The 27,412-nt window shown below is 35.7% G+C and overlaps 2 protein-coding genes and 1 long non-coding RNA gene across 4 annotated transcripts in view; 2 read left to right on the top strand and 1 right to left on the bottom strand.

Annotated features, from left to right (window-relative positions):
• cacna1fb (calcium voltage-gated channel subunit alpha1 Fb) overlaps positions 1-3,459 on the top strand; it is a 76,116-nt gene extending 72,657 nt beyond the window's left edge. The window contains exon 48 of the mRNA NM_001324496.1: positions 2,191-3,459. Within this exon, the coding sequence (NP_001311425.1) occupies positions 2,191-2,457 (267 nt within the window). The 3' untranslated portion in view covers positions 2,458-3,459. The remainder of the gene's footprint in view (positions 1-2,190) is intronic.
• A 4,218-nt stretch (positions 3,460-7,677) lies between these two features.
• sypa (synaptophysin a) lies at positions 7,678-27,047 on the top strand. 2 transcript variants are annotated; one of them, XM_087263491.1, is made up of 7 exons: positions 7,678-7,725; positions 9,787-9,852; positions 21,307-21,431; positions 21,723-21,921; positions 22,923-23,114; positions 23,205-23,522; positions 26,742-27,047. In XM_087263491.1, the coding sequence occupies exons 1-6, from the start codon at positions 7,708-7,710 to the stop codon at positions 23,487-23,489; spliced, it is 885 nt and encodes a 294-aa protein (XP_087119617.1). In that variant the 5' UTR covers positions 7,678-7,707; the 3' UTR covers positions 23,490-23,522; positions 26,742-27,047. The 2 variants fall into 2 exon arrangements, with proteins under 2 accessions (XP_087119617.1, NP_001137449.1); NM_001143977.1 differs by lacking the exon at positions 26,742-27,047 and having other exon boundaries at positions 7,698-7,725; positions 23,205-23,489.
• Positions 7,679-9,499, bottom strand: LOC141375628 (uncharacterized). Its single transcript, XR_015497920.1, has 2 exons — positions 9,400-9,499; positions 7,679-9,317 (listed from the first exon to the last, which is right to left on the bottom strand). It is a non-coding gene; the product is annotated as an uncharacterized LOC141375628 (long non-coding RNA).
• Positions 27,048-27,412: the final 365 nt, after the last annotated feature.

A 27,412-nucleotide genomic window follows, 5' to 3' on the forward strand; every position in this document is an offset into this window, starting at 1 on the left:
TTGATGTAAACAGATCCCTCGCGCAAAAACACAGAATCTAGTGCCAATCTATATGGCAATGTCTGAAATTATGTTATTTAGCCATGTCTATGTTAAAACACTATACAGTGCTCAGCATATAGGAGTACACCCCCCACAAATCTCTCATTTAAGTTAATTTTTTGTAAAGAAGGCTTTACAATATTAGATTTGTGCATATACATTAGATTAGTCTGTACTGAAGCCAAATCTGAAGCTTTTCTAACAAAATAACTTACAATAATGTTTCAAAAATTAGTACAAACAAATTTATATGTTTGGGAAAATAGCAAAAATAGCAAAAATCAAGAGAAACAAAAATATCTACAATTTTGGTGAAACAGTTTGTATTTTTTTTTCGCATGAATTCGAATGTATTATCTTTCAGTTTAATAAATCAAAAAAATTAAGTTAATAAATTTTATTCAAATGCACCAATATATATTACCCATATTCACTGAGAAAATGGATAAAAAATATTAATTTAAAAATGGAGTGTACTCATATATGCTGAGCATTGTGTGTGTGTGTGTGTGTGTGTGTGTGTGTGTGTATGTATATGTATGATGTATGTGTGTGTGTATATATATATATATATATATATATATATATATATATATATATATATATATATATATATATATATATATATATATATATATATATATAGATCTTAGTATAGAAAAGTAAAAAGACATAGATAAAAACCAATGTGTGAAAACAGGCCATTTTGGGAGGGTTTAAACTCCCTAATTAATGGTTGATCGCCCCTGAAGGATGTCAAAGACTGCTATATGTGTAGGGGAGTCTGGAAAATAGTTTATATGATATATAATATGAATCTGAAACAATAATATTATTAAATGAATGTATAAGTTGACCCTCCAAATGGTTCATACTATTGCCAATGCAAGATCGCGACACGCAGGGATTCAACTGAATGAAAATAATAATTCAGTGGTCTGATAGAGGCAGATCTAGCCCACTGATAGAAAGTTTTTATGTAGGTGTATCTACATATAGCCTAAAAACGATGTCAAATTAAACTATAGTGTGTATATTAATAGACAACTTTGCTCACAGATGGAAGTTTTACAATAAACAGTAAGTCCATTTTTTAGGATCATCCTTTTTTAATGCAAAATTCTTTAAAGAAATAATATTGTGTTCAAAAATTGGGACAAAATTTGTTGTTTTTTAACCCAGACATTTAATAATAACATATTCTAGAGCAGTAATCAGAATATTGTAATACCGTGGACATGCCTAATTCCAGAATCTAATAATTATCCATAAAAACACAAAAATAAGTTAATTGGATTCAAATATATTTATTTTTTCCCAGTAATGCATGAATATTACAGAAATTGCTGAAAAAACAGTACAATTCCCACCGTCCTGATAACCATTTTCTAAAGGCCGTTTCCACTGTCAAAAGGAACCTAAAAGCGAACCATACCGATCCACTTTTTGGGTACCCTGTTGAAAGGGTACCTAACATGACAAAAGGGTACCAAAAGGCGAAGTTAGACACGCAGCTGAACGCTATTCGCTCACAGTGATACATCACTAACTTATGCACAAGTCAGAAGAATGAATAAAATGGAAGCATCATTTTTAAATACAAAGCCAAGGCATTACATCATTATAATATATACATATAATAACGATCGTCTCGATGAACAGCCACAAAGCCAAAAAGAAGAGCAGAATCTACCATGTGCCCCTTAGTTGTTTACAAGGTCGTCTAAAGGTTGACTTTTTGAGCCGATGATAAGAACGCGCGCATGATTATTGAAGTGCTTCTGACATCCGATCCTTTCAGAAACTGACAAACGCGAGAGTGAAGTGCGAAAAAACAAAGGAAAAGCCCAAAAAGAAAAGAAAAGCAAATGATTCTTTCAGCCACCTAAGACATGAATAAACTGATATGTTTAGTCTTGTCTATTATCGTCGCCTTTTGGACTATTATGAACTCGAAATGACGGAATTAGTTTCTAACATGTGCTGGTGATGATTAAAGATACAGCTGAGAGGTTATGTGAATCGAACCGACCTGAACCGTACCGTACTGTACCACTCAGTGGAAATTAGTTGCTTAAACAAGTTCTTAAGGCTTCTAGTTCTCTGTTAATGCAACCGGCCCCATCTTTCTCTTTTTCTCTTCCTCAGGTCTTGATCTCTGAGGGCTTAGGTTTGTATGCCAAGGACCCAAAATTTGTAGCCTTTGCCAAGCGTGAGATTGCAGATGCCTGTCACATGACCATTGATGAAATGGAGAGCGCCGCAAGTGATCTCCTCAACCGAGGAGGCTCTGAGAAAAGCCAAAAGTTCATGAACCACACAGACACAGGGCTTGTATACAGTGACGAGGAGCCCATCAGGAGCCATGAGGAAGAGGAGCTGGCGGACGAAATGACCTGCGTTACATCTTTCTAAAAAACTGAATAAAGAGCCAATCAGGACAGCAGTTAAAAGACTCCCGACTGACCAATCACATGTTAATGCTGTGAAAGAAAGCGGCTCTGGCTTACCTTTCGTCTTTAAATGCAAATCACTGAAAAGACTCTTTTTATAAACTGCTGGAAACGTCAATTGTTTTGTAATATGTTTAAATGTGTTTTTATTCTGTTCTTTTTGTCTGTATGGTTTATTTTTAAGCATCATTTACAGAGGGAAATGCACAAACACAGTATTTTTAATTATTCAGTTGAATAATTTTAATAACGAAGAACCAAAATAATCTGAATCAACATTTTTGTCTTGCATTTTGTGTACATCTGTGTATTTTTTCCATTTTTTTCACAATAGGCTCCAGTTTGCTTAATCATCTTTGGATCTTGAAATGGATTGAGTCTACTCCATTTCCATCTTAAAATAGAAACATCATCTTGGAACAAATAGCAGACTGTTTAGGGGCAAAAAGATCCTACATTGTGCTGCGTTTACAAAGCCTGGCAGGAATTTCAAGTATTTTGGATTTTTTTTAAAGGTGAAACACAATTCATTGTACATTTGTTGTTGTTGTTGTTGTTGTTGTTTTTTTATATTTGTTGTTTTCATTTTTTAAATCCATTTCCTGCAGTTTCATAAAGTGATTGACTTTGAAACATTGCTGATATGCCAAGCCACTTTATTTTTTTCAGTTACTTTTGAATGATCATGATCCCCAAGATTGAGTGATCTGTTCATTAAGAGGACAGCGTGTCCCATTCATTCTGTGCATTTAATTAAAATGACTGAAAATCCGCTAAAAATAAATGACCACGCGATACAGATGGGATCACGTCCGTTCTACCACTTGTAATCACCAGAACTCTCTCCCTCCTTCTGCAATCAGTGTAAATATTAATAAAACTACCTAACATGTAATATTATATCTAAAGATTTGTATGTGAGATTGAATGAAAGTTTATTTATTAAAAATATGACTGATGTTTGTAAACAAATATAGATATCAAATGTTTTTGTGTGTTTTTGTATGGGGGTAGGGGTGCAAGAGATCTGCAGAGTGGATGGCAACATCAACAGCCTAAGGCAGTTGTCACCAAACTTGTTCCTGGGAGTCCAGTGTCCTGCAGATTTTAGCTCCAACCCTAATCAAACACACCTGAACAAGCTAATCATGGTCTTACTAGGTATACTTGAAACATACGGGCAGGTGTGTTGAGGCAAGTTGGAGCTAAACCCTGCAGGGACACCGGCCCTCCAGGACCGAGATTGGTGACCCCTGGCCTAAGGTATTAAGACATTTGTGCTGCCCATTACATTACAAACTACAGGAGAGGGCAAATTCTTCAGAAGGGTAGCGCTCCTTCTCATACTTCAGCCCCCACATCAAGGTTCCTGAAAACAAAGAAGGTCATGGTGCTTCAGGATTGGCCACCCCAGTTACCAGAGATGAACATTATTGAGCATGTCTGGGGTAAGATGGAGGAAGCATTGAAGATGAACCCATCTTGATAAACTCTGGGAGTCCTGCAAGAACGCTTTCTTTTCCATTCCAGATGACTCATTACTAAGTTATTTGAGTCATTGCAGAGATGGATGCAGTCCTCCAAGCTCATGAGAGTCATGTACACAATATTAATTGTATTTCCACTGCACCATGACTTTATATTCTATACTGCACATTATTTCTGTTAAGTGACAAGACTTCTGTCTATGCAGTCAGACCTTAGTGTCCTAATTAAATAATTAAATATCAAAATATGATCATATTTTATTTTGGTAAAATAAGTGTAATCTAGAGGCTTTTGCCTTTCATATAAGCCACTTCTGATACCTAATGATCAACTTACAGTTAAGTTATTATTTGTTGTTCCTAAAACTTGGATAGGCGTCAAGACTTTTGTCAGGTAGTGTAGTAGCTATGGTTTTTAAGGTGCGAAATTGAGCAATTTGTTAATCAGTTTAGAACTTGTAATAAAAACAAGGAAATGCTTAGGAAACAAATGGCAGGAGATAGATATAGAAAGGCACACGTTTATCTTTGCATGCGCACATCCTGGGTTTTTTATGTACATTTTTGTGTGTATAAGCTGAACTGATGCATTATATTTTGTAACTGGAACCCTTCAACATTGAGACCAGGCTGCTTTGCAACACGATGGCTTCAATTATAGTGGTGCATTGTGGGGGAGGACACTTTCTTTAGCCTTACTGGCCATTAAACACAACTGCTGCACCTCTTTATCTGGATCTATGAAAAATGTTCTACATCATTACATCTTTATGAAAGTTAAGCATTTCTTAACCTCATTTACAATAGTGAGGGATGCTGAAGTGCATGAGCTTTGCCACTGAGACGCTCTCATAACATGTACAGAAAACCTCTAATTAGTGTTTTCATTAGCAGTGAGAAGAACAAGACAGCTGCAGCGCTTTGGGCTTCAAAAACAGGAAGAAGAAAGTGTGGGGGGGGGTATGTTTTATTTTAACCTATATTATGATTGTGTTTTTTGTGCTTTTGGGTTCCTAAGACTCTACAAGACATTTTTATATTCAAAAATATATGTTCTATAGATCCCAAATGATATAGAGAATCTCTAGATCTCTTTTTATATATGAGCAATATTACACTCGTAGCAGTGTGATATGGCTGTATATCAGCACTGGTGGGAAGTGTGCGACCGAGTGTTTTGGCGTCCCAGGTCCCACCAGTGCTGATATACAGCCACATCACACTGCTACGAGTGTGATATTGCGTTTATGCAACAGTTTGACAGCATAATCATGTAAATAAAAAAAGAAGATATTGAATATCACTTACCTGTTTAATATTGATTTGATCAGCTGTAGTTTAAAAATTACGCTGTTTAACTTCTAAGGGCTTATTATGCGGTCACTGTCGCCATCTTGTGGATGGACAGCATCTTTGGTCTGCTTAATGACAGGCTAATGCCCACCCACGCGCTGTCTCTAAGAAACTATAAATACTTGAAAATAGGCTCTATCCTTGTAAATCAACTGCATAGCTGAAATCTAAACAACTACATTCTCAAAATTATGTTTTGTAACAGCTGCAATATTTGTCCAACTGTAGGGTGTCCTCTGCTTGTTGCTCTGTGTGGGCGGAGTAATGGGCCAATCACACCAAACTCACTTTTTGCATTGAGAGGTGCCTTTATTGATTGATTTACTAATTTGCGGGGCTTATGCACCCTGTGTGCCTCACATTTTAACTGCCTGTTGCGCCTTGTGTTTTTGCCCTTGTGTGCTGTGCGCTCACAGTTGAAAAAAGTTAACTCTGAGCGGAAAAAGCATGTTACGTCACTCGCATCTTTTTCATTCTCCAATCAAATGAAAGCAGAGGCACCTTCTATTGAGGTGCCTGCAGTATCTGTGTTGTCAAGAAAACAACGGAGACTTTTGAAGATTGAGGAGAGATTTGTGGTAGCTGTTTTGAGTTATCCGGAGCTGTATATGAATATTAAATCATGAATTCCACAATATTATTAAACAATATAATTATATTAATACCAACAGCAACACTCGCTCAATACCCAACTAATTCAGTCATTGCCTAGCGACATAAAAAAGCACACCACGTTTCTTTTTTTCTTGTCAACAAAAAAGGCAATGTGGTGCGCCACGCGTTTTTAGAACAGAAATGAGCGTAAGGTGTGATCGGCCCCTAATACACAAGAGTGAAGAGGTAGCACGAGTGCTGTTACTGGCAGAGTATTGCACAGATATCAGCCAATCAGAATCAAGAACCAGACAGAATCGTTGTATAAACAGATTTATAGAATGATGTTTTTAAATTGTTAACCATTGTGCATTGATAGAAAATATAATAATAATGTAGAGAATATATAGAAAAAAATAATATATATACAGAATATATATATATATACAGTATGGATAATTAACCGTATATTATTCATACCCTTGGCAAATTCTAAATTACTGTTTTTGTTCAAATGTAATAAAATTTATATTAAAAAAAGGTTTTTTCCACAATGTTGCCTCTTGTACATCATCTTTTGAATAAAATAAAAGAATAAAAGTAACTTCAGAATTTGCAAGTGGTATGAATAATTTTGGGCTTCACTTTATTTTATTTATATATATATATATATATATATATATATATATATATATATATATATATATATATATATATATATATATATATAAACTTCCTGTGAAATTGTATTTCTTTTTTAAATATTTCAGATAATAAAAGTGATATTTAATAAAGCAAAAACATCTCACAATTTTCATTTTTATTCCTCCATAAAATTATGTATACATATATATGAAAAAAAAATATATAGAATATTTTATGTCATTTCATTTCTTTATTTTTTATATTTGTAGCAAATTTCTTTTAGATTGCCTTTGGCTGGTAAAAATGTAAAGCAAATTGTAATGTTAAATAATTAATATAGATATAATCATTAGGCATATAAAACCTACAGACATCTCTTCATTTCTGAAATATTTTCATGTTAGCATGTCTCTTAATTAAACGAGTATTTATTTCCCCCCTCTAAATATAGTGTATGAGTCATCATTGTCAGTCCATCTCTGTATAGTTACTTTCCACAAGAACATTTAATTTAAACGTTCCTCAGTCTATGAAAGATCTTAATAAATCTAATGTAGGGTAATTATGACCTGATGATAACTGTGTATATGGCTCTATTAAATCCTGAGCTAGCGTAGCTCCAGAATGTAGGCTACCTTTCCTATCATTCTCATACAGATATCATAACTGTTTTGTTTATGTTGTTGTTGAAGTCCTTAATGAATAGTTATTATTTTCCCAAAAGATATCTCCGCCAAATTAAACGATCTAATTCAATCCCAGCACTCAGTGGTTTGGTGTTGTGTGATCAATCATATTCATAATTTACGGCCTCTGCAGCACGAGCAGCAGCCTCGTCATTGAAAACAACAACTCATTGAGGTAACATCATATTCGAATGCATCCTTAAAGACAGAGATAAAACAATTGTATAAAGTGTGCCAGGTTACTGATCTCCCTGCTCGAGTGTGTGATCCGCGTCGGTCGGTCGATCCATCCGCTCTTTGCGCACCAAAAAACGCCTTCTCCAAGCGCGTGACGCAACTGGAGCTGTTCCGCCGACCCTCCGTCTCCCCCCCGCTGGCTGTTCCGCTGCCATCACTCGCCTCCCCCCGATTATAGCTATTTCTCCTATCTACGAGCAGGCGACTAACATGGATATTGCAAATCAGGTATGGCATTTTGAGATCCGAATTACGTTGGTATATTATTGCGGTGTTTATTACGCACGTGTTTGTCGTTTGTCTTTCAGTGAGGGATTCGTTGTAGACTCTTAGAAATTACGCTGGAAAATTCTTATAGGGAGAGGTGCCCCTGGTGATGCTCTCCGTCGATTCACTAATAATGAATTTCTCTTGTGAATTATTATATTTTCGTTTTTAACGCATGATTTGCGCTATGATTTTTGTGTGGTATTTCAAACGGACACGATGAGATTTGCTCGATGTATAAACAGAGGGTGGTGATGCTAGCAGTTACACAGTCGCTAAATACACATTTTTGCCTTTGGTATCAAAATATGGTTTGTAATGTTACGTTTTGTTTTGTGCGAACGCGTAATATCAAATCAAAGCGACTTCTCGGGGCCCTTTATCACATGCAGATGCGCTCGTGGAGCTGCTCTTTAAAATGGCAGCTGACTTTCATCCTAACGCTGTGGCTGTGTGACTTTCAGCTCCGAGCACAGGGCCTTCTGTCTTTTTCCTACATTAATATTAGGCTGAACAGACATAGTTAGGCACACAATCAATTGGTTAGTAGTGTTTAAATTCACAGAACACCATTAAGGTTGGATACACATTTTGCAAGCTGCATTCATGTGTAAGCGAATATTATATATTGCAATGAATAATTGAATTGCGTAAAGAGGACTCCTAAATCGATGTATTGATTTTTTTCTTCTCGTGTGGTGTTTGAAGGAGGACCATCCACACGAGCAAACAATGGTGTCGTGTGAAACCGCACCTTCCTACGTCACTATAGCCTATATGCCCGAATAAAACTAGTATCACGTTTGAGCAAATATTTCCAAATATAACAAACCCGCCAGGCATGAAGTAGCAGATGCTGCCACATCTAATATATATTTGCACTTAACAAAGAGCGTTTAATTTTTTTTTTCCATACTGCTAGAGACGAGTGCCATCGTTTTTCTTAGATTTTGCTATGCAAAATGGTTTCAGAAATCTCCCTGGTTTGCTGTTCGTCGTCTCCATGGCTCGGAGATGGCGGTGATGCGCGCGCAGGGATGCTGAGGTTCAAGGTCCTCCGGTCCCTTCGCTTTACTTCGAGCGTCAAATACAGAATGATACGTGGGAGCCGCTTCAAAATATACATTGGCTCGTATAAGCATACAGGCCAGTTAGTGAAATGAGTCATCTTGGTGAAAACAGCATCTGTTATTTACACAGTATCTAGCTATCTACTGTAGATACTATCTAGTGGCGGCAGGTACTGTAAGCTACTGAAATGTTTGTGGTGCAAAATTCACACTTCACAGTAATCACTTATCATGTTAATAAAATGAGAATTAAAATAGCCAGAAAAAAAAAACACAACACCATTCAACAAGGAGTACATTAGATGGTGTAATGTTGTCTAAACCGGTGACCATCTGGTTAAATTCAGCCACCTCAGTCACCATTTACAGTACGTACAGTATGGTCAACGCTTTCAATCAGTTCAGTTGACGAGATTAAAGGAATGAAAATTCTGTCATTATTTGCTTACCCTCCACTTGTTTCAAACCTGTTTGAGTTGTCTCCTGTTGAACAAAACAAAAACAAAAAAAGCATTTTGAAGAATTTTGGAAACCCATAATCATTAATTTCCATGAATTTACTCACTGTAAAGACTCATTTTTGGTGAACTGTCCCTTCAAGCTCTGTCTTTAGCTCAGCTCTGTTGAGCATTGGAGCAACCTTCAAAGTATTGCTCAAATGATCCTCAGGAAAAGCCATCATGTTGTATTCAAACCTTTCATTGCAGCAAAGAGCCACTGACAAGTTGGCTAAATTATTGGAGAGAATAATGAATTATGAATTGCAAATGTCACCTACAACCTTTATTATAATGAGGTATTTTAATGTCAATATTTTAAGTGATTGTTCACCACAAAATGATAATTATGTCACCACTTACCCGATGCAAATGAGTAAATCTGTTTATGTGTCTGTCTACACGTCTGACGGTCTATCCATCTAATGTTTTTACACATGTTCTTCTTTTGACAGTTGGTTGCCCAGGGGCAGTTCAGGGTGCTGAAAGTCCCATTGGGCTTCATCAAAATCTTAGAATGGGTAAGTAAAATATTGTGTCTCGTTGGATCTTAAATTAATATTATCCATTAATTTTGCTTGCTTAAAATTAAAAATTGGAACTCTAGGTTTAAACACGATCATGATATCAAATTTATTCATATTTATTTTTTCAAATGAAAGTCACCTCATAATATCTACAACAACTACCAATTGTTTATCAAAAATGCATTCATTCACTATAGCAATATGATTAACAATACATGTAATACTCAAATAGAGCTGTTATAATTTGGTTTTGGGGGTCTGAAATATTGCTTCTATCCAAACACTGTTTTCGTAAGTTTGTTTTGGGAGATCAGTTCTTAACATCTGTTATGAGTAACTATTTTGGTGTTAGCTTACTTCTGATGAATTGTATATAAATAAACAATATGTTACCGGCACTGTGTGAAATGTATAGAACGCAGGAAATGTATAGAACGCCTAAAATCGAACATCAAGGTTTGAAATGATTGCTACTTTATACATTGCCTAGATATTCTATAGAATGCTGAGTTGCTGTGCAGCAATGTATGTAACTGGCCTACCCCCACCTTTTTTCCTGCCACTGATGTTGGCGGTGATGCTTGGGTTGTTGTTTGATGATGTTGATCGAAGCATGTGAGTGTTGAAGACTATTGTAAGGCAAGTGTATTGCCGATATCACAGACGATATTGGTTCTGCAATCTTAGTTCTGCTGTCATTGTTTTTCCAGTAAGAACATCATATGCTTTATTTCATCTTCCTTCCACTTTAAAATATGTATTGATCAATAAAGGCTTTTGTTGTGCTCTTCTGACACTTTGCCTAAATGATACTTGTCATTCTATATTCTATATTATTTCCTATTTGTTTTATTTTGGCTAGAATAAAAGTTTTACATTTTTTAAAAAACATTTTAAGGTCAATATTATTAGCTACTTTAAGCTATATTTTTCCGATAGTCTACAGAACAAACCATTGTTATACAATAACTTGCTTAATTCCCCTAACCTGCCTAGTTAACCTAATTAACCTAGTTAAGTCTTTAAATGTCACTTTATGCTGTATAGAAGTTGCTTGAAAAATATCTAGTAAAATATTATTTAATGTCATCATGTCAAAGATAAAATAAATCAGTTATTATAAATGAGTTATTAAAACTATTATGTTTAGAAATGTGTTGAAGAAAATCTTCTCTCCGTTAAACAGAAATTTGAAAAAATAAACAGGGGAGCTATTTATTCTGACTCATATACTGTGTGTGTGTGTATATAAATATGTATGTATATATATATATATATATATATATATATATATATATATATATATATATATATATATATATATAAAATTTATTTATTTATTTATTTATTCCAAATTAATCATTTTAATATGTCTGTAATATATCTATATTTAAAAGCACATTGTTTTGTGTTTCTATGAAGCATTGCAGTAATGACATTTAAGCGCAACTCATATGCTAATTAATGTTAAATCATACATTCATTTATTGACTTTTAATGACAGATAGCATTTCTTTCTGGCTTTTATACTCTTTTCAGCTTTCATTTTTGTAGAAGCCTGGGAAATTAAATACCTCATATAATTTGTAACATCAAAAAAAAAATTTTTTACTCGATTTTAAAAATTTTTATCATTATTTATGAATATTATTTTAGAGGTTAACATTCTTTGCATACACCCAAATCAGTCAGGAGTTACAGTTCATGAAAAGTAGGTTTAATCAGGTTTTGTTTTCAGTACATGTTTTTCTTAAATGTATAAACAGTATAGATTATTTGCTGTTCCGCCTTCAAAACGAAATGCATTTCATCTAAAAATTATTTCTCTAAAGTGTGAAAACTCCAGGCTAAATATGTCGAGTAAAAGAATTAGTGTTAGGAAACAAAGCGAGGACATGTTTAGTGGAACAATGCGAATAAAATAGAGCACAGCAGCAGTATAATATCTCACATAAGAAAACTGGGCAAAAACCAAACCTAAATAAACCAGAGAAACATATTAGTTGTTGTAAGCTTGATGCTGATGATGAATGTATTGTATATATCCGAGAGAATCTACAAAGCACTAGATATATATTAAAGGAAGGCAGCAAAAATCTAAATGTTTGCTTACTCAGGCCACAGGATGGAGCCATTAGACAAAAAAACACCTGTGTACACAAAGGTTATAAAAGGATTATATTGGAAATCACACAGTGATTTGTACCAGCTATATTAAGCCTGTCAAAAATTATGCATAAAAAAGAGGTTTAAAAACCTGTTTCATTGATAGATAGTTTACCTGGAGAGCATCACATACAAATTGAAGGCAGAGAAGCAACTACAAGGCATGAAGTATATGGGCATCATCTCAAAGCAAACTGAGTGGGTCATCAGCACAGTCATAACTGTGGTTACAGCAAAGATAATTCAAAAATGCATGGAACACAAAGATCAATACTAAGTAATAAAACGGGAGCACTGTCCAAGGCTTAGAGAGGAAGAAGTGGTTTCAAGGATCGCAAAACACAAAAGCAAAGTCGCTTTCAAAGGAAGTGCGTTCATTTGATGGCCATATCTGCTACGCCTCCAGACAGCTATTTCAGGCATACATGGCCAAGTCCTGCCTAATTAAATGGAGGAATAGTGAAATCTCCAAAACTTAAGGACTTTTTTTTGAAAATCATCTATAAAATCTGATATAAATGTTGTCAAATATGCATATTTCAAGTTGGTTCAGCCAATATGTAATCCTAATTACAAGTCTTATGCTTTCAGTTACAGTAAGTGGCAGTGTATTTACCAAATGGTGACTGAATGTTTTATTTAGTGTATCTGATCATACTGTAGACTGCAGTTTCTCCTATTTACTATGTTACTGTGAACCATCATGCTATGCCTATAGTATTCAGCCCAAACTCATTGGAAAAAAGAAGTGCCTACATTTTTATGAAGTGTAAATGTACATTGCTCCGTGTACATTTGGTCGCACGTTTCAGATGGCAAATCGACTAGAGGGTGCTGTCTACATATTCTGAAATTGGTTAAGTTATGTTTATTTGTACTTTTCAGATAAATGTCCTTATTATATGTGTCCACAAGAAGGCAGAGCTTGTCATTCACTTGTCAGATCACTTAGCGAACCACTAACCTAAATCCTATCCTAAATCCAACCAACAGTGTTTTCGAAAGCAAATGTTAAAAGAAAAGTGCACTTGTGACCACATAGGCTGCGTTAGAAATCGCCTATTGCACAATTAGTACTGCATTTGAATTTAAATATACAACTCGGCCATTAGAAGAGTACGTTCTATACAGTATAAATATCAGAAGCATGAATGGAACTCAGACATACTACCGTACATCCACCATTTTGTCATCATCACATGACCTACCCGCATCAGTTCATGCTCATTTATGAATTCTCTCGCAGTGCATCATAAGATAGCGTCCATCCAATGTGCACTTCAGAATCTTGCCAGAAGTAGTAGGTTATCCGGCTACTTCTCACATACTGTTTTTCGAATTCTTTGACTTCGGACATACTACTCTGCTTTTTACCGTACTATACAGTATAGAAGTATGCATTTTCGCATGCAGCTATAGTTTTACCTTGATTTTACATTACTTTTAGCTGTTTTGTAAAACTGTGCTTCACCAGACTCAAAACAAGTGCAAAGTGAGTTAACTAGCAAACTGAACATATGGAGATAGATAAGTGAAGCAAATGTATTTGATTACAAACCATAGACACTCTTTTTGTGGTATTTATTTGGTATTGGGCAAAGAACTGCACAAAAATAATCCCCTTTTCATGGGTAATATGTCCCTGTAAATATCATTAATGTTAAAAGAAACAACAGTCATTGGCATGATACTGCCATGTAGTGTTTATTTAACCTAGATACTACAGTTCAGTACGTTTATATGCAGTTTCACAAAAAAGGAGGCTTAAGCATGTATTTCCAATGAGCCTGTGTTGATAGTGTAGGTTTTAGATTTAAACCAAAATTTCTGGCAAGTATTGTTCAGTGTTTCTCGACCACGTTTCTGGAGAACCACCAGTTCTGCACATTTACATGTCTCCTTAACCAAACACACTTGATTCAGATCATCAGCTCATTAGCACAGACTAAAAGACCTGTAATGGGTGTGACAGAAAAAGGAGACATCCAAAACATGCAGTGTTGGTGGTCCTCCAGGAACGTGGTTGAGAAACACTGCAGTAGTTGGATAAAGTTGAGTTCAGAATTGTTTTCAGAATACGATTGGACAATATTACTTCTTACACTTGGAATCTCATCAGCAACGGAAGTGTTTCAGAGCTCCTTAGCACTAGTAACAAGGTCTGAAAGGTACAGGTGTTGAAAAGAACCGTTCAGAATCAGAATAAAATAAATTCAATTCATAGTACATACAGTATATTCAGTGCTCAGAGATAGAAAAGGAGTGACAAAGACTTCATGGGATAAAAAATATCTGCCAAAATGTACTCCCAGTCCATCTGTCCTGCGGAGTTTAGCTCCAACTCTAATTAAACACACCTGGACAAGCTAATCAAGCTCTCCAGGCAACTGTGTTTAAGCTGGTTGCAGTAAGGCTTTGCCGGAAAATGGCCTTCGAGGAGCAGGATTGTACACCCCTGCACTGGGAAGATGCTCAAAATAGAAGTTGAACAGACCAGCACTGAGATTCAGTGACGTCAGCAAGTCAGTTACTCTATCTGTGGATACAAGCTCAGAAGGTATTGGTGCAGTAATTCTTCTGGAACAAAAGCCAGCGGCGTGTGACTTAAAGGGACAGTTCACCCAAAAATAAAAATGTATCATTCAGTCATTATTTACTCAACCTTCACTTGATTTAAACCTGCTTGAGTTTATTTATTCCGTTGAACAGAAAAGAAGATATTCAGAAGTATGTTGGAAACCTGTAACCACTGACTTTCATAGTAGGAAAAACAAATACTATGGAAGCTTTCTTCAAAATATCTTATTTTCTGTTTAACAGAGGAGGTTCAACTCTTAAAGATTTATAACCACTCGAGAGTGAGTACATGATAAGGTAAACTATGCCTTTAAGAGTACATATTGTAAAAGAGCTGCTCGCCATAGTATATGGTTATGAGAACTTTCATCAGTTTGTACATGGAAGTGACCACAAACCAAGACAGCAATTTCAGAAAGCCATTACATCAAATTCCAATAAGGCTAAGAAGGCCACTACGGTAGATTTATGCAGGGATCAGACTTCATAATATCAGCCTGTTTGAAGATGATACAGTACACTTTGGCAAATTATGGGCGTAGGGATACAAAAATCAATCATTTTATAACGTGTAGTGTGTCACTGCAGACAACATGTTTTGGAGAGCAGTACATTGCTGATGCTTTGTTTGTATGTTTTTCCAAGAACAGAATGGAAGTCTGTCAGAAGAAGACCTAAAGATTACTTTGCTTGTAGTATTGATTCTTATATCTTAGAAGAAATTGGACGCTTTAAAACAAGCCATGGCAAATGATGCAGAGATGCATGCAGGCTATGAAGAATACAGTGGAAAATCACTACTCAAAACAACACAACCATACTGAAACATTTAGAGACAAAATGGGCTGTCAATGGTCAGTTGTTCAAAGCTGATAAAACTCATTGTTCCTCAGCAGCTCTGAGAGAAATGAGAAATGTTCAGCAAAAGGCATGAGTCGCATTTGAAAATGGAGAAGTGCAGAACAAAAGAGAAGACATTTTGTACGGGCCAGATATGTCTGGACACATTGAATAGACTGTAACTGGCATCTTCACCAAAGGTTTTTTTTTTCTGAACATGCAACCTCGAGTCCAGATTATGCACAGACCAATGGGAAAATAAAGGGAACTGTGTAATCAATGAAGAATCTGCTGATGAAATGAAAACATATCAGACTTACTGTACTAAAACACACAGATTAAAGAAATTCTTCTGCATAACTCTTAATTTAACAAAACCAACAACATCTGCACAGCTTAACTCCGCAAAAGCTACACTCACCGGCCACTTTATTAGGTACACCTTTCTAGTATCGGGTTGGACCCTCTTTTGCCTTCAGAGCTGCCTTAATCCTTCGTGTCATAGATTCAGCAATTTACTGGAAATATTCCTCAGAGATTTCTCAGAGATTTCCATATTGTCATGATAGCATCACACATTTGCTGCAGATTTGTCGGCTGCACATCTATGATGCGAATTTCCTGTTCCACCACATTACAAAGGTGCTCTATTGGATTGAGATCTGGTGACTGTGGAGGCCATTTAAGTAGAGTGAACTCATTGTCATGTTCAAGAAAACAGTCTGAGATGATTCGTGCTTTATGACATGGTGCAGTATTCTGCTGGAGGTAGCCATCAGAATATGGGTACAATGTGGTCATAAATGGATAGACATGGTCAGCAACATTACTCAGGTAGGATGTGGTGTTGACACGATACTCCATTGGTACTAATGGGGCCAAAGTCTGCCAAGAAAAAAAAAACACTCCACTACACCACCACCCCCGGCGTCATTGATATCATTGAATCATACATACAAGGCAGATTGGATCCATGCTTTTATGTCAATCATGTCAAATCACCTTTCTTCCCCATTCTGATGCTTGCTTTGAACTGCAGAAGATCATCTTGACCATGTCTACATACCTAAATGCATTGAGTTGCTGCCATGTGATTGGCTGATTAGAAATTTGCGTTAATGAGCAGTTGGACCGGTTTACCTAATAAAGTGGCCAGTGAGTGTATATTACAATATAACTTTCACCTGAACTTCAGTCTTAAATAAGTAGAATGATATATTCCCATATAATACATCCATTAAAATACATTAAATATTACTTTACACAATGTATTGAACATGCTACATTATCTAAGCATTTGCATACTATTCAATGATTAATATAAAAAAATGAATAATTATATATTTACATACATTTACACAAGTGATTAAATAGATTAAATGGACTCAAAAATCTGTTTCTGATATTCATAAGTCACCGTCTGAGCACGTTGCTTGGCTCCCTAAGGAGTGAACAGAAAACCCTTGCTCTCTGTCAGTATGAAGGCACTTTTTTAGCACAGTTAATGCATCATTGACTTAACAAGGTCCACGTTGGAGGGCATTCACAATCTAAAAGATTTGGTGCCATCTAGTGGTCACAATGTTTTTTCACTTCATGCAAGGTGAAAAATGGCATCTGATAAGACAACAGGCCAAAGATGTCATTTGAATCCTGTCTAGACTTCTGCTTTTTCTATTTAATTATGATATTTTAACACTACATTTTAGTGACATTTTAAGCACTATTTTTAGCTGGATTAGCTTGTCAGATCGTCATCATAACCACACTTTTTTATGTACCAAAACGTTACTAAAGATTTACAATAATGAGAACAATACTTATTTTTAAAAGAAAATTATTTTACATCATATATCATTAGGAAAAAAATGAATCTGTTACAGTTTTAGATTTGAAAATGTAGAATTTGAGATGCTGAATATAGCGTGCTGTGACTTAAGACCAAATTCTACATCCCAAATTCTGTGCTGAAAGCCAATACAGGGTTCAAATTGGTCTTAAATCCTTTTTCGATGGGTTATTTTCACAATTTATTATGAATTAGCAGTCAAAATAGGACAAATGAGCTCATGCATGGAACGAATTCTGGACTTTTGTCAGTGAGGGATGGGACTTTGAAACCACCCCAACACCCCCCTGACTACAGGCCTGGCTAGTATGTTTCTACAGTGTATAAGATTTACCATGATCTTGAAGAAGAAATATTAACTCAAACATCATGAGGTTTTACATAAAAATGTACAATTGTAATGATTCAATAGAATAAGAGTAACAATAAGCTGTCTGGAGACACACAAAATGATCTTTGGTTCCATCAAGTTACCATTAATGCATAATAAGCATTTGGTTTTATACAGTTGCTATTAATATACAGTATTTGCACAGTTTAACTCACTCACGGAACTCAGTTGAGTTCATTTGTGCTTGTTTCAGTCTAACATCAGTCTTTTCTGGGCTTGGTAATGTGAGCTCATTTGATTGTGTTTGGTTTGATTTGATCAGATTTGTTTGCCTTTGTTTTGTGTGGACTGTTTTAGCCTGTATAACCAGACCTTTTTTCTAGGTTACACAATGCCTTAATTGCTATGGTGGTTGCATGTTAAATCCATCTTGTTTAACTTAGCTTATCAAGGTTTTTATGTTTTTAGGTTTCCTTCCTGTTGTCCTCCTTTACCCTATTTGATTTGGCTTCGTTTAGCATGGTTTACTGCGGTTTGATGTGTGTGTGTGTGTGTATTGTTTCCGTGTCTGATGGTGTTGTACATTGAAACACAGAACAGCGCAGCTCAGCGATATGACAGATGGCCGAGTATCTCTGTGAAATTTAATAACTTCATTCTCCATTCAGTCCCTCCACCGGCCAGAGTCCATAAGTAATCTCCATGACTCAATCTCTCAGATTTAAATCCTAACAGGAAAAATAATGTGCCTATGTCCATTTCAGGATGCTGGTGTGACATGGTGATGCAGAATATTGATAGGATGAGATCCAGACATTCAGAGTCTTCAGGTTTTAACAATCATACAAATAATAACTGCCATATAATGTAACACTTCAATAAAGAACTAATAAATTAGTCTAAGAAATGTAAAATGATTTATAATAACCCAAAATTGTTTCCCAGTAATAGGTTGCTGCTGTAAGGGCATTCACTGCGTAAAACATATCCTGGAATAGTTGGTGGTTCATTCCGCTGTGGCAACCCCTGATAAATAAGGGACTAAGCTGAAGGAAAGTTAATGAATGAATAATCCAAAATAATTCAAGTATATGAGCAATCTTGAGATGTAGGTATCTGAGGACTGAGTTTATAAGCTTAAAGGATAAACAAATGTATTCATTATGTAATTTAGCAACATTTTACAAGATCCTATTAAGCATTTTTTATGTTTTTAAAAATGTTTGATAGATATTTAATAGACATTTTAACATAGACAGCTTAGGTGGAGCCTGGAGGAAACAAGGCTAAATCTGGGCTGTCAATGAAAATCTAATAGACGTCTAATAATAACCTAAAACTAGACTAATCATCAAATACACTGAAATGAATGACTGCACATGTAAAGTGTGTCTAATCTGTGTATTTGATGACTAGTGTTTAGTTTTAGGCTATTCTTAGACGTCTATTGGATTTTCACCGAAAAGTTAGCCTTGTTTTAGCCAAGACATCTATGTTTAGATGTCTATTAGACGTCTATTAAACACAATTGCTTGGTGGGATGTTACTTCTAGGTGAAGTCAGATTAATATATTTTTAAATAATGTCATGTGTATATATAAGTAGCATAAGCTAGTAATATGATACAAGTACATCATTTAGTATTCATAATAATTATTATTAATTATGAATCAGTTAATATAGAAAATATAACAGCATTAGAAATGTCTATAAACCACATGGTAAGGGATTCTCTCATTTGGTTTATTTAGTCAGTATGTTAACTGATTTCACACACCTCCTACATGAAATGTTAATATTTATAATGTTCCATTATCACATTTGCACATTCAGTCTTGACAGATTTCATCATTGTGTGATGTCTGAATGGGAGTCTTTTGATGAAAAGCTTTCTGAAGCATTCTCTAATGCTTTCAAAAGCACATCACACATGTCATTAGGTTTTTGCTCTGGCTTCCAGTTACATTCAGAATAGATTTTAAAGTATTACTACTAGTCTATAAATCACTAAATGGCCAATAACCTCAATACATTACAGATATGCTCACTGAATACAAACCTAACAGATCACTCGTCATTAGGATCAAGTAAATTTGAAATTCCAAGAGTTCAGTTAAAGGTGCAGTAGTTGATCTTCCACAATGCTAATAGCTTAGCATAAATCTCTGAATCACAGTCCCACCCCTGTCATCCAGAGCCACGCCTCCTGAAACAGGAGCACGCGCACCTTAAAGATAACAGCAGAACCCTCTCTTATGTGTTAAAAGCAACTAGTGCTTGTCCGGCGGAGTGCAGGAATTACACTCATTACTAAGCCAAACTGACATGCTATTTCAGAGCGAATTTTCAGAGTAGCATGGTAAACAATATAAGGACAGCGTCACAGATCATCATTGTTCAAAAATGAACCAATGTGATGTGAATATAAAACCATTTTCACCTCAGTAAAGCTGGCTAGGTGGAATAGTGCTATTTACTGATGTTTTCTTGTCAAACTAAATAAAATCTACATTATCGATGCTGGAAAATAACCTTATGAAAATGAAAACGGTCACATCAATCTTTTACCGGAAGATTTTAGTGGCTAAACATGTCTGTGCAGATATAACCCATTTGTAACAACAACATCTAACGTTACATCAGCTTTGCATGAAGCTAAAATAATTTTAAAACAGAACATTACCTGTCTAAAAGAAATCCTTCAGCCAGGGGGTCGTCCTTTCTCCAGCATGCAAAGGTAACTCCAATATTGATCCAGGTTTTGATTCAGCATGTTTTTACCAATCGCACATACGCGCTCTCTCTCTCTCTCGATCTCTCTCATGAACGCGCAATGCACAAACGGCAGAGCTGCGTACAAACGGCCGCTTGACATACAGTTTGGGCTACTTATCGGAATTATGAGAGATGTATTTAATTGGATGAACATTTTTTAGTTTTATGCCTCATCCAGAATATAAAAATACGTACATTTAGATCATTTATTTTAATCAATACTATTGGAATGTAAAGAGACTTTTAACCGGCACAACAAAAAATGTTTCTAAAGACAATCTCCTAGTGCACCTTTAAAGCAGGGTGAATCAGCCTTCAGCCACTGCGCCCCCCGCTGCTGAAGTCAGCTTTCAGAAATGATCAGATGTGCTCCAACATTAGACACATTCAAATCTAGACTGAAAAAACATTTGTTTAGCTGTGGCTTTAAAGAATGAGCACTGTGCTACGTTCGACAGATCACACTATTATATCTTCCTTTTCTTTTTCATTCTTTTGTAACCTGTTGTGACACATTTGATTCTGTTTTTTCTGTTTTATTCATTTTTAATTCTTTCAATCCTTTTTATTTTCCTGTTTCTTTTATTCTTGTTTATGTAAAGCACTTTGAATTACCATTGTGTATGAAATGTGCTATATAAATAAATTTGCCTTGCCTCTTTTTACCAATTCCAAATTAACATTTCACTCTGGTCAAAAGACTTAAACGTGTGTAACAGTAAAAGCTGTGATGTGGATTTTTGTTGATCAAATAGTAACATCTAGTACGAATGACATCAAGGTTATGAGCTTAATTCTGAGGAAATGCATGAACTGATAAAATGTATACCTCGAACGCAATGCAAGTTGCTTAAGATAAAATCGTCTTGTAAATGCTTAAATGTAAACCTCTGTCTCTCTTTTTTTCCAGGTGTTTGCCATCTTTGCGTTCTCCACCTGTGGGAGTTACTCCGGCTCCTTCAGGATGAGCGTGGAGTGCAAGAACAGATCCGACAGTAACCTGAAAATAGACGTGGACTTTGAGTATCCCTTCAGGTATTTTTCTTTCCTGGATTATATATTTTATTTTATTTTTATTTGCATTTTTTTTTTATTATTATTCGTAATTCTAATGGTTGGAAAGAAATATATAAAAATGGCCTTTTTCCTATGTTTGAAAATTAATGTTGCATATATGATATATATTTATACATGTGAAATCTAAATATAAATTGTATGTTATATGTGTCAGCTGCATACATTCCCATGTATCAGATTTCTATATTGGACAATGTACTCTAGATTAGGTTAAATATCTTAACACTGTTCCTCCTGTACCTCTTCCAGGCTCCATCAAGTGTATTTCAACGCTCCTACCTGCAAGAATGGCCAGTCCGATCGTTTCTTCCTGGTTGGTGATTACTCCTCTTCAGCAGAGTTCTTCGTCACCATCGCCGTTTTTGCATTTCTGTACTCCATGGCAGCTCTCAGCATCTACATATTTGCCTTTGAGAAGTACAGAGAGAACAATAAAGGACCACTAATCGTGAGTTGATTGTGAGACATAAACATTAAGTTATATGTACAGTGCTCAGCATAAATGAGATCTCTCTTTTAAATGAATACTTTTTATTGGAAGCTACAGTATACAATAATATATCTGTGTATATACATTCCCAGTGCTAGGTTGCTGCTAGAAGGGCATCCACCACATAAAACTGGCCAGTGTAATTGGTGGTCCATTTCGCTGTGGTGACCCTTGATAAACTAGGTACTAAGCTGAGGGATAATGTTGAGTAAGTGAGTATGAGGAGAACTGAAATAAATATCTATAATATTTATGAACCTTTTTTTATTTACTTGGGCTGCTGTTAGAAAAAATATCTGAAAAGAAGTCATGAAATGGGATTTACCAGTGTTTTGTTTTGTTTTCTACTTTTATCTGATGTCACTTTTAGTCATGTACAACTTTTGTTCTGGAAAATTGTCTTTGAAAAGTCTTTTAAAAATTAAAAACACGTAAAACTTCCTTAATAGTTATATGGACTACTTTTGGCAATTTTAGGGGTTGTTTTTTACTTTTATTCTAAGAGCTTTTGAAAAAAATTAATTACATGATGTTTGTAAGTAATGTAACTTCAGCCAAACTATGTTGCAGCTCGGGGCGACACAGTGGCTCAGTGGTTAGCACTGCCCCTTTACAGCAAGAAGGTCGATGGTTCAAGTCCCAACTGGACCAATTTACATTTATGTGTGAAGTTTGCAAGTTCTCCCCATGTTCGCATTGGTTTCCTTCATGTCCGAAGACATGCTGTAATAGTGAATAGGATGAACTAAACTGGCCCTAGTGTATGGGTATGTGTGTGTATGAGTGTTTCCCAGTACTGTGTTGCGGCTGGAAGGGCATCCGCTGCGTAAAACATATGCCAGAATAGTTGGTGGTTCATTTTGCTGTGGTGACCCCTGATACATAAGGGACTAAGCCGAAGGAAAATATCTATATATTATATAATATATCTATTGTATAAGCCTCTTTAATAATTGCAGGATTTCGGTGTGACATGCGTATTCACCTTCATGTGGCTGGTGAGCTCGGCAGCCTGGGCTAAGGGCTTGTCGGATGTCAAGACGGCTACTGACCCAGAGAAGGTTCTGGATCTGATCCCTGCCTGTGAAAACAGTGGCAACCGATGCCGTGAAGTTTACGACCCTGTCATGTCTGGTCTTAATACTTCTGTCGTGAGTCACTTCTGCTTAGTAAAAATACGTTTTTTTGGAATTCTTTTAATGTCTTTCTTGTGGTTCAAGCCTATTTTTTGTTCTCTCCAGGTCTTTGGCTTCCTGAACCTGATCTTGTGGACGGGTAACCTGTGGTTTGTGTTCAAGGAGACTGGGATCGTGGCACCGTTTATGCGCCAGCAGCCTGCCCAGGAGAAGCAGCCCGCCCCTGACTCCTACGGACAGGCAGGTTACGGGCAGCAGGACCCGTATGCCGGTTCCCAGGGAGGCTACCAGCCCGACTACAGCCAGCAAGGCTACAATCAGGGTGGAGACTACGGCCAGGGCGGATATGAACAGCAGGGGGCACCCACCTCCTTTTCCAACCAGATGTGAGGGAAGAAAATCTGAGGAAGCGGGAGTTAGCTGGTGAGATTTGTTTTGATGAAGTGGGATGCTTTGTTTTTAATGGTGAAAAACATATTGGGTAAAAATTGGATTGGGGTAAAAAAAAAAAAGTTTGAGATATAGTCCTAATGAGCAAATTTCCATTAAAAAAACAGTATGACTTATTCGAATAGGACAACTGAGCTACACCTTTAAAAAACTAGCAAATATTTAGGAAGATACTGTACATCAACTAAACATGATACTGTAATTTATCAGCTTTTGACCACATATTCATTTCATAAGTCTATTTCAAAATATATTCATATTGAATTAAATGGAAAGAAATACTTTGAATGAGGGAGTATGGGTCTCATTCATTTCTCTACATCACCTGGTGTTAACAGATATGTATATTTATATATATATACAGGGCTTGACATTAACACCCGCAAAATGCAGGTAGATTTCAGCTGTGGCAGGTAAGCCAGCCTATCCCACTAACCACTCAGGCTGGTTGAAAATAATTTTTAAATTGCAGTTTTCTTAAAAGCAGGGTTCGACAATAGAGATGGAATAATATGCGTGCAAATGTGATCTTAGAATCGAGAAGCAGCATGATAAAAAGAAAGCAGGTAAAACCGAATGAGAAGATATCACTGGCGAGCACAGGTGACGTGATGTGCGCGAATGTTTAAAAAGCATGTACACTCCTATTTCCTGGCGTGAAGCAACCGGGCCTGGAATTGCAACTGCTGCGGTTGGTTCTTTTCGAAATAGACTGCACATAAAGGGATGCTTGTGCACCCATAGTCTTGCTGCTTTCAAGAGCTCCAGATGTTTTGAAAAATTTCTTTTTTTTAAGCAGTAGCGGTTGCCGCTTTGTCTTTAACCATTATTTGAACAGATTATGGCCCTAACGTTAACCATGTGCGTGTGATCATCCTTTCGTTATCACACACGGTATGCTTTTCACCTGCTTTCTTTTGCTTACAATTATTTTTGTTGATATGGATTAATTATCATTTTTTACAATAACATTGCTGTAATGGGAGATACACTCCCAATTTATGTGTAGTTAACTGGTGATCTGGGACCTTCAGCCAGGACAGATTATTATACATTGTTTTAGATACATGGCAATAATTCTTCTTTTAAATGTCAATTATTTTTTTTAAAGAAAGTTTTTTTTGTATAAAAAGAGCATTTACTGTATACAGCTATATTTTGCTTGTTTTGACATAGTATTTATGTGTGGCTAAGAAATAATGTTTATTTATTTAGTGTGGTCAGAGATAAATATGATAAATCTTTAGTGTTGAGCCCTGAAAAGTCATGTGAAATAAAAACTAATTGCTATGCGACACTATAAAATCATAATCCATTTGCTCATGCTCATTGAGCAAGTTCATACACAACAAAAAAGTGAAATTAATGAGGGGGCATGTAGACATACCACAAAGTATAAATCAAGTAATTTTAGCATGTCAAAGTCAAATTTATGCATATAAAATATATTTTCCCAACAACAAAATTGTGGCTAGTGAAAATGGCGAGTGGCTAGTAACGTTGGAAATCTACTAGCCACATTGACTGGTGATCAAAAAAGTGAATGTCAAGCCCTGTATATATGTATATATTATTTAATATAAACTGGAGTTTTTTTTTTTGTCAAATCCATATTTGGACAACATTAGTTCTACATGGGTAAATGGACATAGTGATAGCCAATTTAAAATGGGATGGGACATCTCAAAAAGTAATACATGGCCAATATATTGAAATATATCATTAAATTAAATAACTAATAGATTGACCACATGTACCTGTGATCCTGGACCACAAAACCATTCGTAAGTCTGTAAATCCATTTTCTTTCCTTTTTTTTAAAATCTTTCAAAATATTCAGAAAAAAGTGCTTACCAATGCATATTACTAATCAAGTTCTTATACACTTACATTAGGAACTTTACAAAACAAATTCATGGAACATGTTTTAAAAAAAACTTTATATATATTCTGATTGGACTGTCTTGGTAACAGACATTTACCTACAGATTACAACAATTTTTAAAATGGTATGTGTCTGTGTATAGGAAAAGACTTGTTCAGCTACCTAAAACCTAAAAATGATTAAAGGTCCTGTGAAATTAAAATAACGGTTTTTAGATGTAAGTATTAGTATGTTCATTTTAAGGATATCTATAAGCTTCTGTAGTGTGCTCCCAAAAAAGTGGCAAAATTTGCATTTAGAATGTAAAACTGATATAAACATCCAAAGATTTGTCACTTCTGCCTTAATGGATAAAAGAGCTTTTTACTTCAGTTTCCCATCAAATTTTGACCAATCAAATGCTCTCTAAAATCTGACATCCCTCACCCTGTTTAAGGCCCCATTTACACTAGTGCATTTTAGTTTTAAAACGGCATTTTAGAATGAAAACGATCCGCGTCCACACTAGCGTTTCACCCAGCATTTCTGAATAGCTCTCCGTCCACACCAAAATGCTGAAAACGCACATTACGCGACCACATTCACACGCTCTGGCATGCGCTGCAGCCTATCTATAGCCAGATGAGAGCTGTGCTCGGAGTGCTCATCAAGCATCTCCCGCTGGATCTAATCTCAATATATTTGTTAAACGTGATATTTCATTCATCTTGTTTTCTATTTCTAACGACATATTCCCCAACTTTGGTCTTTTGAATCTATTACTTGTTCTCAGGTAATGTGTTTTTTCAGATGTCTCTGTTTTCCCCTATCCACACTTAGATGGAGCAGCAGCGTTTTAGAATGAAAACGGCCTCTTTAGCGTTTTCAAAACACTCTGTTTTCGGTGCTTGAAAACTCAGGTGTAGTGGTGACAGATGGTGTAACCATAGCAAAACTTTTGCTTTTTAAAACTAAAAGGCATTAGTGTAAACAGGGCCTAAGACGCTTCTCATTTGCTTTTCATTTGATACTCTTGATCTCAACCTCTCTTACTGGCAGAACTGTGATAAAACAAAATACTATTGGCACTGTTCACTTTTCAGTTGAGCTTACACCAAATATCGAATAAAAAATCCACATTTCAAAGCACTTCATGGAACCTTTAAGGTGTTTATTACCTAGAGTCAACTTTTCCAGAAAGTTTGCTTAGACAAACCATTTTAAACTCCTGAAAGGAGCCTTGTTAAGTTTTCTTTGAAATGATGTTACTCCAGTTTTTTCTTCAGTTTCACTTAAATAGTGCTGTCTTTCTCATTTTCTCTCCACAGGAAGAAGGTGATCGTTTGACTCTAGCAGTGTGGTGCCTGAACCTTACCCACAATCCCACACCTCTTCCTGTTTGTGCGTCTGTGCTTACGTCTGTGAAAGGAAAGGGGGCGGGTGGGAGGGGAGGGGATGGGGTCGAATCTAAAATCACATATATAGAGGGGTGCGGGATAGAGCGGAGGGATTTTAATGTGCTGTTTAATATTGTGATGTATACAACTAAAAAAAGGTCGATCAAAATTCAAAACACTTGAGTACTGTACCAAAATATGAAAACGTATATGAAGCCTATTACAAATTTTCGAATTGATGATGTTGACAATAGTAATGCTGAACTTGAGAGAATGTATTTGTCTGTGTGCTGTAAAGATATAATGATAAACTATATATATATATATATATATATATATATATATATATATATATATATATATATATATATATATATATATAGGATTATTTCACTGTAGTCTAGATCACTTTAGAGGCCCTAAATTAATAAAATAATAATAATAATAATTTGAAAATGGGAAAACATTCACAAAGCCCCACAGAGTCTGTTCCTTGACATATTTACCTCTGGTGGGTTGTGGTTTGGTACAATTTGTTCCATTTCAATGTTGGATTCTTTTCTTTGGTTTGGTATTTGGTTGTTGTTGGTTATTTTTTCATG

The sequence above is a fragment of the Danio rerio genome, chromosome 8 (assembly GCF_052040795.2).
Source record: "Danio rerio strain M-AB ecotype USA chromosome 8, GRCz13ab, whole genome shotgun sequence".
NCBI lineage: Eukaryota > Metazoa > Chordata > Actinopteri > Cypriniformes > Danionidae > Danio > Danio rerio.